Here is a 14928-nt window from a genome sequence, read left to right as displayed (position 1 = left end):
TGAGTCTTCCTTTTTTTTTTTTTTTCTTTGTGATACCTTCTTTCTTCAAAGGGTTGAACCTCTTAACTTTTCCCTGTCTAATTAGTGTTGAGAGGGGATTATTGTCTAGTTGTAGAGTACAGTACTTTCCCTTAGAGCATTAATCACAACTATAGCCACCACGTTAAAATTATGCTTGTGGTACGGTAGAAGGCTAGCCTCACGGACTAAAGGTCGTGAACCTACCTCTTACCCGCAGACCCCGACTTCGATTCCTGGCCAGGTAGGGAAATTGTACCTGGACCTTAGACTGGTTCGAGGTCCGTCAGCCTACGAGAGAACAACTGAGAAGCTATGTGACAGTGAAATAGCGACTTTGGAGAAGAAAGCCCAAATAAAAGCCGACAGTATACGTCTGACGAAGCGTCACCTCACAATCCGCAGGCCTTCAAGCCTTGCAGCGGTCGCTTATTACAGGATCCGTGAGTAATGTGGTCATAAGTGCCGATTTTGGCGGGACAATCCCGATTTGTGATCGAATGCACCGCCAACCCCTAAACGTTTTGCGGGACAGCCAAATGTCCCGCTTTCCCGACTTTGTTCTGATTTGTCATAGACAATATTGACAAGAAAGAGTAACTTTTTTTCCTTATAAAGACTTGGCGCAATGGGATATATTGCAACTCACCTAACCCCAGTGTAGGTCTGTGACACAAGACACAGCAATGTGGGATTCCAAATTGTCTTAAAATATAAATAATAACCATTCTGAGAAATCTGACACACATTGTATCTTCCTTCGTGATTCTTAGCCAACGAATATCACCTTTCGAAATTTAAATTTCGGGGGATGGGGGTGGAGGGAGAGAGAGAGAGAGAGAGAGAGAGAGAGAGAGAGAAAGTGTCTCGCTTTTTTGATGCGAGAAAATGGGCACATTACCCATGAGGACTGTTTCGCCACGGGGTTTGTTAGGTTAGTTCGTACGGTAGAAAGATTTTGGTATCAACTTTACGGACAACAATACTGAGATAATCTTCATCCCATTCTTCCTGCCGGACTGACTGACACAGACGGATAGAGCGCTGACCTTCTGAGTCCAAGTTGGCAGGTTCGATCGTAGCTCAGTCCGGTGGTATCTGAACGTGCTCAAAAAACGTCAGTCTCGTGTCGGTAGATTTACCGGCACGTAAAAGAACTCCTGTGGGACACAATTCCAACACCTCGGTGTATTCGAAAACAGTAGAGGAAGTTTTAAGACCAGTAACATTATTACTATTTTTCATTCTACTCACCAGTTCAATAAATTTGAGGAATGAGAGCCTGCTGATAGCCATAGCTGATCTGAAACACACAGAAGTAAATGATTATTGAATTTAGGGCCTGAAGAACTGGACACACAATAACATGTTAACAACCACAATATAACGGCACTTCCTTCGGAGACAAATATGGCCTTTTAATGGAAGACACGTAGAATTTTACTCGTGTGACCTTGCAGATAAGAGGTGTGCTGCGCACGATATTACACCGAAGAAAATGTAAATTAGAGCTAAATATTCCAACAAGCTAGAAGACTCGTAAGAATAAATTCTTTGCACTTTACATGAACATTTGTGTTTTAAGTACTTTGAGACTTTTTGAGAAATGCTGTAGGCTTATAGAGTTATGCAGCTACGACGTTCATGGCAAATAATTCATAAACCGTTGAAGATATCGAAAATCTGTTTTCACCTTGCAATAGGCCCACTTTTCCAAAGTATCAGTATCACCGGAATAATGGAACCACACTGTTTTCTACACCTAGCGTTCGAATCATACACTTTGTAAATTCTAGGGTGTGATATTTTCAAAATCCTGTATGTAGTTCTGGAGAAAATGGAATGTCTTCAGACATACATCATTCGCCCGTCTTGGACCACCCTATTCAAATGAATCAGTACCCAAGCCTCCGTTTCCGTACCGTAACGGTAAGCGGTATTAGATACCATCCTTGGACGCCCGGGTTCGATTCCCGGTCTTAAGAATGACAGGACTGATACGTGGATAAAATGGTTCACTCAACCGCGCATAAAATGTCCCTTGAGTGTACATGCAGCCATTTTCATTGGTGGTGGGGAAGGTGTACTTATAAAGAGCTACACCACCTCTGGACGAGTTTACATTTACTGACCAGTCGGCCGTATGTATGAATCCTGAGCCTAAATTTAAAACCGTAATATTGTCGAAGATAATAGGCAAAGCAAACACGGATATGTGACGACTGCTAAGAGACAATTACACTGACATGTAATGTCCCTCTTATTATGTACCTTTAGGCTTTTTTGTTTATTAATGTTATGTTATTACCGAATAAATACAACTTCACTTTAATTTCAAACATTCACCGATGCGTTCGTTTCAAATCCTACAATGCTGTCATAGTATTAGTGGAAAGTATTTTTGTGTAAAAGTCGTAACATGTGAAATTCGAACGCAACAGTGCCGTGAACTTCACTCATTACTTGTACGCGAAATACTTTCTACTAATATTCCCAACTGTCTTTGTTTACCTTTTTCTTACCACTAGTTCACCCATATCCACAACCCACAGTATCCCCAGCTTGTCGTAAGACCCGACTAGAAGGGGCCCCAGGGGCTCTTAGCCCCCTGTGAGTGGGGGTGGGTTGAATAATACCCATGGGGCCCCAGAGGCTCTTAACTTGGAGCGTAGGTTGGTGACCCCGGGGCCCTTAGCTGAGTCCTGGCATTTCTTCCACTCACTTGTGCCAGGCTCATCACTTTCATCTATCCTATCCGACCTCCTCTGGTCAACTGTTGTTCTTTTCCGACCCCGACGGTATTAGAACACTCGAGGCCTAGGGAGTCTTTCAATTTCACGCCCTTTGTGGCCCTTGTCTTCCTTTGGTCGATACCTTCATTTTTCGAATTGTCGGAACCCTTCCATTTTTTCTCTCTGATTAGTGGTATATAGAGGATGGTTGCCTAGTCATTCTTCCTCTTATAACAATAATCACCACCATCATCACCACCAGGGGCTCTTAACTTGGGAGCGTGGGTTGGCGACCACAGGGACTTTAGCTGAGTCGTGGTATTGCTTCACTCGCTTGTGCCAGGCTCTTCACTTTCATCTATCCTATCCGACCTACTCTGGTCAACTCTTGTTCTTTTCCGACCCCGTATGGAGTCCTAGGGAGTCTTTCGTTTTCGCACCCTTCGTGGCCTTCGTCTTTCTTGGTCGGTACCTTCATTTTTCGAAGTGTCAGACCTTTTTCATTTTTCTCCCTGATTTGTTATGCTATTTGCTGTACGTCGCACCGACACAGATAGGTGTTATGGCGACGATGGGGCAGGAAAGGCCTAGGAATGGGAAGGAACGGCCGTAGCCTTAATTAAAGTACATCCCCAGCATTTGGCCGGTGTGGATATGGGAAAACCACGGAAAACCATCTTCAGGGCTGCCGACAGTCGGGCTCAAACCCACTATCTCCCGGATGCAAGCTCACAGCAGAGCGCCCCTAAACGCACGGCCAACTCGCCCGGTGATAAATAGTGAGTAACTAAACTGTAATTAATACGAACACGTGTACAGCGCCATAGATAACACATCGTAGAGATGGCACAACGAAATGTGCACTCACCAAAGAGGTAAAACAAAAAAATATCAAAATGTAATAACATAGAGGACTTCGCGCCCACTAATAATGAGCTTACATACCACAGATTTGCCACGACATAGGCAAGGGGAATTGATGAGTCAAGTATGTAGTTCTACTGTATTAAAATCTAAACTACAGGTGAACGTAAAAAAAAGCAGTCAGCCGTAAGGGGGGATGCCTAAACAGACTCCACAGGGAATACTCGGGAGATTTTTTTTTTTTTTTTTTTACAAGTTGCTTTACGTCGCACCGACACAGATAGGTCTTGTGATGACCAAGGGACAGGGAAGTGGGTAGAAGTGGGAAGGAAGCGGCCATGGCCTGGTGTGAAAACGGGAAACCACGGAAAACCATCTCCATGGCTGCCGACAGTGCGGTTCGAACCCGCTATCTCCCGAATGCAAGCATACATCTGCGCGCCCTTAACCGCATAGCTCGGTATTATTATTATTATTATTATTATTATTATTATTATTATTCAGCAAATACTGACACTCTGAAAAAGTGGCGCAAGTTCGATTATGAGCCTCTTGGTAGCACACCTAAAAGAAAAACGTATTTTCGATACCTTCAGCGGTTTTGGAGCTATTTCAGAACATCTTAGTTCACTACCACTGTAAAGGGAAAACACAGGCTTTTTCAGTGTTCATACTTAACTTCAAGAATAACTTCACCTGTTTCTGTCTAAACTAGTTAGTAAGTGCAATATTACTGCTAATGGAAAACCTTGTCCACTGGAAAACGCTAGTGTGAAAACCAAAATGATCTATAAGGAAGATGATCTTTAAGAGATAGCTGAATACGTTTATATATTATTATAGCGTGGTAATTCAGGAATATAAAAAACAGAAACAATTTTCTTAGACATATACATATTTCTTATTATTAGACACAAGAATACCTGATCTCAGCCCCTTGCGTACTCTTCCAGGAAGATAGATGTTAAGGACTGCTTTAGTTGGCTACAGTTCCTGTCATTTGCGAAACGGTGAAGATTAAAGACATTGAAGATACGGGATGCAGTGCAAACAAAAGATTTGTTAAATTTAGTGGTACGATGAAGGGGAATTTGAAGGGTAGTTTTTGTAAACCTATTATCTCTGTTATGTACTGAGTCCATAGATTTAAATGCATTATATAGGTAGGGTGGGGTCTTCAGTTTAAGAATTTTGTGCGTAGCAACGGCTACTGAGATTTCCCTTCGTTCATGGAGTTTCAACCATTACAGCTGTATGTAATAGGGTGTTATGTGTTCATCACGCCTGGCATTTGTCACGTAACGAACACATGCGTTTTGTACCCTCTGTAGTTGTATGTTCAAAGTTTCAGATAAGTCGTAGTATACGACTGATCCATAGTCAATTATGGGGAATATAAGACTTTGAACAAGTAGTTTCCGCATAAAAGGTGGTGTACATGACACGTTACGTTTCAAAATATGCATGGATGACACAACTTTTCTGATCACATTTGACGTATGATCAGACCAGGTTAGGGTTCTGTCGAAAATGAGTCCTAGATTGTTAACGGTGTCAGAGAGAGGGAGAGAGAGAGAGAGAGGAATAGAGTTCGAAGAATCATGCTAATTATGCAAAGGAGTTCATTGCCATTTAAGATAAAATATGTATACAGTATGTTATGTCAGAATAAGTAATAAGTTTATAAAACATCCAATAATAAATACAAAATTTATCATATTCACAGTTGCTAGATTTCGATTGCACATCGGAAGGGGGAAGGATACATTCGTCGTATTCATCTTTTTCTTCTTCTTGGCAGGTATGAGTGGTTTAGACGGTTGAGGCGTTGGCCTTCTGGCCCTAGCAATCAATCAATCAATCAATCAATCAATACTGATCTGCATTTAGGGCAGTCGCCCAAGTGGCAGATTCCGTTTCTGTTGTTTTCCTAGACTTTTCTTAAATGATTGCAAATAAATTGGACATTTATCGAACATCTCCCTTGGTAAGTCATCCCAATCCCTAACTCTCTTTCTTATAAGTGCATATTTGCCCCAATTTGTCATCTTGAATTCCAACTTTATCTTCATATTGAGATCTTTCCTACTTTTAAAGACAGCACTCAAATTTATTCGTCCACTAATATCACTACACGCCACCTCTCCACTGACAGCTCGTATCTTACCACTTAGTCGAGCAGCTCGTCTCCTTTCTCCCAAGTTTTCCCAGCCCAACTTTGCAACATTTTTGTAACATTACTTTTTTGTCGGAAATCACCCAGAACAAATCGAACTACTTTTCTTTGGAATTTTTCCAGATCTTGGAAGGTTCGATCCTGGCTCAGTGGGTGGTATTTGAGGTGCTCAAATACGTCAGCCTCGTGTCGGTATATGTACTGGCACATAAAAGAATTCCTGCGGAACAACATTCCGGCACCTGAGGGTCTGCGAAGAGCGTCAGAAGTAGTTAGTGAGATGTAAAACCAATAACATTACATTCGTCTTCCTAGCCTTTCTCTCATTTGATTGGGGTTGGCATTTGTTACAGAATTGGTCTAGTTTTACTGACGGATGCCTTTACAAGCGCCAACCCTCTGTAAAGTGATGTATTCAATATTGCATGTTTCTGTGGTGTATAATAAGACACCGTCCCTAAACCAGGGGAATTAATCATATGCAGTTACAATCCTCCGCCGGGAATCGAACCTAGGGCGCTCTGAATCGAGGACCAGTATGATGACCATTCAACCAAGGAGCCTAACACAAAGGACCACATAGCTTCTGCAAAAAAAGAAAAAGCCATTGATAATTCCCCAATTTTTGCCTCGTATACTGTACAATAGTTCTATTTCCGTTTTGTGGAAGCGAATATGGCGCATCATATTGAAAATAAAATAATTCAAAATTATTTTTCTTCTTCCTACATGTTATCTCTTTTTCATAAAATTCAGCAAACATTCAACACCCTTAAAATTTTAATACACATTTTTAAATGACTCTTAGTAATAACTGGTTGATTTCTACCGGGTACACCTGCTTGTATAACAAAATTCAGAAAACTGGCTCAAACCGTTTTCAAGTTATTATTTTGTTATAAATATATGACCTTTTTAAGCATACCTTAACTTACAAAAACTACCTTAAATTGGGAATGGGTGGAGCTAGAGACCTCTGGTTTTCATTAATGGGTGGCATTTCTGCTGTACTTTCAGCTCCAGTGCCAAAAAATGTATGTTAGCACAATGTTTAAGGTTTGTAGATGATTATCTGCTTTTGACAGGTGTCCTTAAACTTTTTGCCAGCACTGTATTATAGCGATCCTTGATACAGTTAAATTCTCCATCGTTCTCGTGTGGACATATTTATCGATTAGCAGTTAGTATTATGCATTTATGTTTCACATTTAACACTCGTAAAGATAATTGTCTTGTTTCACAATACTGTTCAAATTTGTTTAACAAAGGCTGTTTTTATTAACGATTAATAAAAATTACAGCAGATAAACATTACACGTAAATAACAAACGCAATATGGAGCAGACATTAATAAAAGGCAAAACGTTCCTGGACAAGAGGTTTTGAACCCGGGTCCGTAAAATATCATTCCCGCGCCTTATCCCGAACATGCCGTAAGACACGGGCGTAGCGTTTCGTATAGCTACTTGACACGACTACATTTTCAATAATCGTGAATATCTCTAAAACGGGGGTTATTGCCGTCCTAAATGCATCATTTTAAACCATTAGAAATGTACAAAAAAGGGTCCGTTTCATTCAAATCTTTAAATATTATTCGAACACATGTAGCTTCTTCTGAGGAAGCGAAGCAAAGTCCTTTCGAAACGTCAGGTTTACCTGCAGTTCGTCACATGTCACACAGAATAAACACGGACAAAGTGCCAAGCCTGGTATTTCGGGCCGTGAAATAATCAGTGGTTCTCGGGCTATATACAGTGACGATAGTAAATGGCCTTGTGGCTGTACAAGCATCTTGAGAGCAGTGAGCACTTTCATTCCTGCCTAGTGGAAAGTAGGCCAGGTCGTCCATCACCGTTCACCTGACCACGATGAAGGGCTCTCAGGAGGTGAAGGCCGAAAAATAACTTAGCAATAACACTGTTCCCGTTACAAATTTGTAACCGTTAAAAATACAACTCAGGCTCAGACTAACCAGTTACTTTTATCGCAAACTTTCCAGTGACCATCAACGTATTCGTTTTCTGCCCACACTGTAGGGTACAACATGAAATTTGGTTGTTGATTATTAGGTGAGTTCAGGGATAGCATTTATGCTTTTGGCTGTTAAATCATAGAAAAAGTATCATTTTTATTCGTACTGACTAACTGCTACTAACCCGTTAAAACCCAGTATCCTAATTCTTAATCTTGCTTTAAAAATAATATCACCGAGCTCGATAGCTGCAGTCGCTTAAGTGCGGCCAGTATCCATTCGGGAGATAGTAGGCTCGAACCCCACTGTCGGCAGCCCTGAAAGTAGTTTTCCGTGGTTTCCCATTTTCACACCAGGCAAATGCTGGGGCTGTACCTTAATTAAGGCCACGGCCGCTTCCTTCCCACTCCTAGCCCTTCCCTGTCCCATCGTCGCCATAAGACCTACCTGCGTCGGTGCGACGTAAAACAACTAGCAAAAAAAATCAAGGATACAATCATAATATTTTTTACAGAATCGTATAAACTGAGAATTTTCACGTTTTTTTAAAGGAACGTGTTTGTTCCTCCGTAATCAGTATCGTATTCGTAATGCATACATCGTTAACTCATCATCAGGTTAGTATCATTATCCTGCTACATCTTCCATTCTTCCAGGAACACAAATTCAGTTGTTGTGTTAACGTGTACTTTGTAGTTTTCCTCATTTAAATAAAATTTACGTAAAAACTTTGTTCAAATAATAAAAACGATACCTGCTTCTTAACATGAAAAAATTGGTCTTCTTATTCTTCTTGGTCTTTTAGCCAGAAATCGAATCCCTGGCCTTATGAACCGAAGGCCACTAGCTGACCATTCAGCTAAGAAGCCAGACTTCAAAACAAACATTTGATGAGTCGATATAAATTGATAATGATTTCTATATGAAGTGAACTGCATTTGGCTACTCCCATATTGTGCTACGTACGGTTTGAGGCCAGCTTCTACTAACCGAACTAAGAACATTATTTTACAAACAGGTTATATTTTCGTATTTGTACAGAGATATTTTTTCTCATAAATTTAAATACGTTGTAAAATAATTTGCCCTTTCATCGGTTAAAATCTTAAATCCACCGGCCAGTACTTTGTAATTATTTTCATCATTGTAACTAACTAACAAGTACGCTTCGCACTGTTTAAGGGCTTCTTCACCGAGCGAATGTCTGCGTGGTTTAGGTCACCTAGCTGTCAGCTTGCATTCTGAAGATAGTGGGTTCGAACCTCTCTGTCGGCAGCCCTGAAGATGGTTTTCCATGGTTTCACATTTTCACACCAAGCAAATGCTGGGGTTGTACTTTAATTAAGGCCACGGTCACTTCCTTCCCGCTCCAAGCCATTTCCTTTCGCGTCGTCTCCATAAGACCTATCTGTGCCGGTGCGACGAAAAGCAAATAGTAAAACAAAGGGGGCCTTCTTCAGGGTTGGACTCCTTACATCAACGTCAGTATTTTTCGTTCAATATAACATTCGTTTCAAATCTGAGAAATTCTCTGTCAACATAAAAAACACCTTAAAATTGTTAAAATACAAAGAACTGAATTCTGTCCAAACAGGCTGTGTAGCTGTGGTTTCTTAACTGAAAAATGTGTCTGTAAAAAGTTGAAATGAGCATTTAGATGGGATTGCCGTTGCTTATATTTTAGAATATCCAGGCTTTCTCCTGGAATTAGAAGTTGTAATCCGCTATTTAAATCAGGCTTCTCTAAAATATATCCATAGGTACAAGTGCAGACATTAGGAACTCGACAGATACTCCTCTCTCAGAGTTGTACAGTACACGAGCAATGAACAGGGGTAAGCGAACGAGCATCAAATGCAAGCGGGTAGAGGAATATTATTTTTCGTCCAGCTCTCCACCTGTGGGAGGGTGTGGTAGAATAACACCCCCGGTATCCCCATCCTATCGTAAGAGGTGCTGAAAGGGACCCCAGGGGATCTCAACCTGGGAGCGTGGGTTGGCAACCACGGGGCCCTTACCTTCCTCATACTTGTGCCAGACTCTTCACTTTCATCTATCCTATCCGACCACCCTTGGTCAACTCTTGTTCTTTTCCGATACCGACGGTATTAAAGCACTCGAGGCCTAGGGAGTCTTTCTTTTTCATCCCCCTTTGTAGCCGCTGTCCTTCTCTGGCCGATACCTTCATTTTTGGATTTGTCGAATCCCTTTCATTTTTTCTGATTAGTATTATATAGAGGATGGTTCAGTAGTAAATACTTCCTCTTAAAAAAGTAATCTCTACCACACCACCTTTCGTCCAGCTCTTTGACTTACTGGTCAGATTATGGTCTTCAGTTCAGGGGGGTTCGAATTCGATTCCCGGTCGGGTCCGGGATTTTAACAGCGTAAAGTTAAAGCCTCTAATTCGGGGACTGGGTGTTTGGGTTCGACTTCTTATACATCTTCATTTACACACATCACACTACCGGGCACCACAGAAACACACAAGTGAACATTTCTCTCCTCATAGGGTTAGTGCAAGGGCATCTGGTCGTAAAACTGTGTCAAATTCAAAAAGTGGCTGTGATTGCCGGTGGCCAGGTAGTAGCAAAGTACTGAGTAGATTTTCACATTTCTCCTCTCAGTTTGTGTTCTCTAGTACAATTTCTCTACGCTCAATCTAGTCGTAGGAAGTGATTGACAACCGCAAGGTGGCCAAAAACAAGTTGGAAAAACCATGTCAGGTTCCAGGAGAATCTAGAGAAAGCTGGTGCTGTTAATTCTGAAACCATCTGGCATGTGGAATATCGATCTGTATTGTAGAATTAGCAACGTCCCCTTGAAGGATTTAAAACGTTCACTTGAAAAGAAAAAAAAAAACCACTTCTGAAGGCAGCACAACAACATGCAGTTTCTTCACAATAAGAAAGTTGTAACGAATTTAATAGTTTTCATACAGTACAAATATGTTGTGAAATATATTCAATTGGAGACGTAAGATGGAATTTTTACTACGACCAAATCGTAGCGTTAAGAAGAGCATCGGACCCTAAACTCCCGGCCAAGGACGCATACGCTCCCACCCACAAATAAAAAGGCGTGGTAAAATGCTGTTCAATCAATATCTGACAGTCTCCAAGGCTGATACAGGAATTATCGACGTGTTGGTTCTAGATATGCACAAATCTTTATTACACACGGGCGTTGTCAACGGGGTGGGGTCGGTAGATAATACAGAACCGTGTTTCTCGTGGGAACTGACCTGAAACACGAGATAATTCGTTTGCCAACCTGCTTGCTGAAAATCTGACACTGCATAAGGTCACGTTTGAAGTGAACAGTCACGATATTATTCAGCCTTGATAGTCTTGCCCCTACAGTAGTTGAATCTATGATCCACACAGCTGCGTTGACACTGTGGACTCTAAGATATTTCCCAAGTATTCATCAGCAGGGCTAGGATTTTCATGAAATGTCATCATTTAACTGTTCACAACAGACGTTGCTAACTTGTACAGATTTTCTGATCATAGTTCCCACGTTTCTTTTCTTTTGTATTTTTAGGTCATTATCTACAATTATACGTCATTATTTCGTCATTTTATGGAGTGTATTAGAGACATTTGACTTTTTGAGACATTTTATTACATGTTTGAGGATTTTGAAGCATTTACGCGTGTGGTATTGGATATTATCGCAACCTTTTTAAGTGAGGATTAATACGGAGACCTGAAAATATTCACAACACTTAGTCAATATGGGGACTATGGGGACTAAAGAAACTTTGTTCACGATTTACTTCTTGGAAATGTCCACATTCCAGGAGAAGTTATCCTCGTGAATAGCCGAGATTTTCTTCTGAAGAAGCGGAGCAAATTTCTCTGCGAAACGTAAAGAATTTCACCTTGTTTTTTTTTTTTGCTAGGTGCTTTACGTCGCACCGACACAGATAGGTCTTATGGCGACGATGGGATAGGAAAGTCCTAGGAGTTGGAAGGAAGCGGACGTGGCCTTAATTAAGGTACAGCCCAAGCTTTTGCCTGGTGTGAAAATGGGAAACCACGGAAAACCATCTTCAGGGCTGCCAATAGTGGGATTCGAACCTACTATCTCTCGGATCCAAGCTCACAGCCACGCGCCTCTACGCGCACGGCCAACTCGCCCGGTCCACCTTGTTTTCTTGATATGGCAACATCCCGAGAGCTTATTATGATGTCGATAACAAAAATATAGGTTATAGAACTCGATTAGTAAATAGATTGTAAAATTATCTTTGAAATTGATTTTAAATTAAAGTTTTCGGATCATTTCACTGGATTTTTGCCATCATTTTATAGATCATTTTTAAACATCTTAAGGGCATGAAAATCCTGGCCCTTGTCATCAGCCAATGCCGGAAAGTGGAAAGCTGGTGGTGATTTGTTTTATTTTTTACAATTTGCTTGATGTCGCACCAACACAGATTGGTCTTATAGCGACGATGGAATAGGAAAGGCCTATGAATAAGAAGAAAGCTATTTGCTTTACGTCGCACTGACACAGATAGGTCTTATGGCGACGATAGGATAGGAGAGGTCTAGGAAGTGGAAGGAAGTGGCCGTGGTCTTGATTAAGGTACAGCCCCGGCATTTGCCTGGTGTGAAAATGGGAAACCACGGAAAACCATCTTCAGGGCTACCGACAGTGGGGTTCAAACCCACTATCTTCCTGGTGCAAGCTCACAGCTGCACGCCCCTGACCGCACGGCTAACTCGCCCGGTACAGTACTGATTTCCGAAGAAATATAGCAACCCTAGAAACATCCAGACAGTAACATCGCTCTTTCAGTGCATTGATAGTTGCTCAAGGTCAAGATGCATCGACCAATGGTCAATAGTTAATAGAAAAGAAGAGACGAAGCACGGTACTAATGTAATGACGTGCTTACAGATTGTGGCACGCTCGCAGGAAGTGAGCAGTTACTCTTCCAGTAGCATTACGAACACTGTTCCTGGCAGCACTGGAATTGAAGAGGTGGATTGTTTACAGCCGACAGGATGTACGAACACGACTGGAGGCAGCTGTACCCGCTGGATTTTTTTGTGATTTCACTTGACACACGTTTGATTTACAGTGAAATGAAGGACACATTGGATGATCAGTTCAATAAAAATAAAAAATGACAGCAATTCTCGTGATTCGCGAGAATACAAAATTTTGTGAAATTTCATTTTGTCGTTACTTGAAAACCATTACTGGTATGTTTCCTAGTGTAATTGATTATTGTTTTTGTTGTTGTTGTTCGGGTCATCACTCCATAGACTGGTTTGATGCAGCTATTCATTCCACCCTAATCTGTTCTAACCTTTCCAAGTCTACGTAACAGCTACATCCTACATCTATTCGTATCTGTTTGCCATATTCATGACTTGGTCTAACCCTTACCGCTCTTACCACCTACACTTTTCTGAACAAGTCCTGGGTGTCTTGAGTTGCGTCCTATCATTCTATCTCTTCTTCTGGTCAAATATCGTCAAATCACTCTCCTTTCACCAATTCGATTCGGTGTCTCTTCATTCGTGATTTCATCTACCCATCTCATCTTCAGCATCCTTTTGTAACCACAGTACTATATTTTGTTTCCCTTAAGAATTAGGAGACAATGGGATAGAGTAACATTGGGCAATCAGAATAGCGGCATATACGAATAAAGAAATTTAAAACATATTTCGTATAAGATTGCATCTTAAGTTTCACTTATTATTATTATTATTATTATTATTATTATTATTATTATTATTATTATTATTATTCGTCTCCTTGGCTGAATGGTCAGCGTTGAGGCCTTCGGTTCAGAGGGGTCCCGCGTGTTCGATACCCGGTCGGGTCGAGCATTTTAATCGCGTCTGATGAATTCTTGCTCGGGAACTGGGTGCTGGTCCCAACACTTTCTTCTTGATATTCAGACAACACACTACACTACCAACCATCACAGAAATACGCAATAGTAATTACATCCCTCCATATAGGGTTGGCGACACGTAGGACATCCGGCTGTAAAACGGAGCCAAATCCCACAGGTGTGGGAAAAGCGTTATAAGATTATTACTAATAGGGCCTAATAATAACAGTAATGATGCTATTGGTTTTAACATCCTACTAAGTACTTTTACCGATTTCGGGGACGCCGAGGGACCGTAATTTAGTCCCGCAGGAGTTCTTGTACATGCCAGTAAATGTACCGACATGAGGCTGACGTATTTCAGCATCTTCAAATAGCACCGGACTGAGCCAGGATCGAACCTGCCAAGTTGGGGTCAGAAGGCCAGCGCCTTAACCGTCTGAGCCACTCAGTCCGGATTATTATTATTATTATTATTATTATTATTATTATTATTATTATTATTATTATTATTAACTAATAAAATTAATGATGACAAACGAGATGAGAAAAATTTTGTTGGACATATCCATCGGATGAGTACAATGGATTGGCTAAAAGGACGTGGGATTGCAGTAAAAACTGAAAGAGCACCACAACTTGAATAAAAGAAGTAAATAAAAACCTCTCCGAATTAAGCTTAGGCCCAGACACTGAACAGGCGTTAGACACAAACATATGCAGATAGATGGTCTATACACATCGGAAGTTTCGGAAACCCAAAAAACGGCAACAGAACATGACAGACCGACAGGGAGAGGCCAGAAGCCAAAACAAGAAGTTTTGGGAGGGGAAGCTGCAGCAAGTAAAAAAGCATATGCTAAACGTAGTCTATGTATGGTCCAAATAGATTTAATAATAATAATAATAATAATAATAATAATAATAATAATAATAATGTGAGTCTCTGTTATTGTTACCAGCATTAAGATACTGTTATTTTTTGTAAGCAAAGCAGATCGAAGCCATCTTCGTACAGACCATGAAGCACTTGGAGGAGTGGAAGGTAAAGACTTCCACTGTCCGTAATCTCGGCACCAAGTGGAATAGAGTGGTTAGCTCTAAGCCCGGTCGCCTTTATCCCCAGGAATTAACTAAGTACTCTATTTTTTGTGCAGGCTGAGTGAGCTTCAGGGCCATGTGCTGCTCCAGAAGTGGAAATGTCATTTCTTACATTTTCGACTTCCTGACGGGGCAGAGAACCCATGACCTCCCGGATGAAACGAGCACGTTTCCACCGCCTCGCCTAGGCAATCCCTGC

General features: G+C 41.2%; 1 protein-coding gene across 1 annotated transcript in view; it reads right to left on the bottom strand.

Annotated features, from left to right (window-relative positions):
- Positions 1 to 14928, bottom strand: part of LOC136876208 (protein snakeskin) — a 110420-nt gene that overhangs the window by 70996 nt on the left and 24496 nt on the right. Inside the window, exon 2 of the mRNA XM_067149965.2 lies at positions 1273 to 1321. Coding sequence (XP_067006066.2) covers positions 1273 to 1314 — 42 coding nt within the window. The 5' untranslated portion in view covers positions 1315 to 1321. The remainder of the gene's footprint in view (positions 1 to 1272; positions 1322 to 14928) is intronic.

The sequence above is a fragment of the Anabrus simplex genome, chromosome 6 (genome assembly GCF_040414725.1).
Source record: "Anabrus simplex isolate iqAnaSimp1 chromosome 6, ASM4041472v1, whole genome shotgun sequence".
Taxonomy (NCBI): Eukaryota; Metazoa; Arthropoda; class Insecta; order Orthoptera; family Tettigoniidae; genus Anabrus; species Anabrus simplex.
Note: the sequence above shows the minus strand (reverse complement) of the source record. Positions and strands in the feature narration are given on the sequence as shown.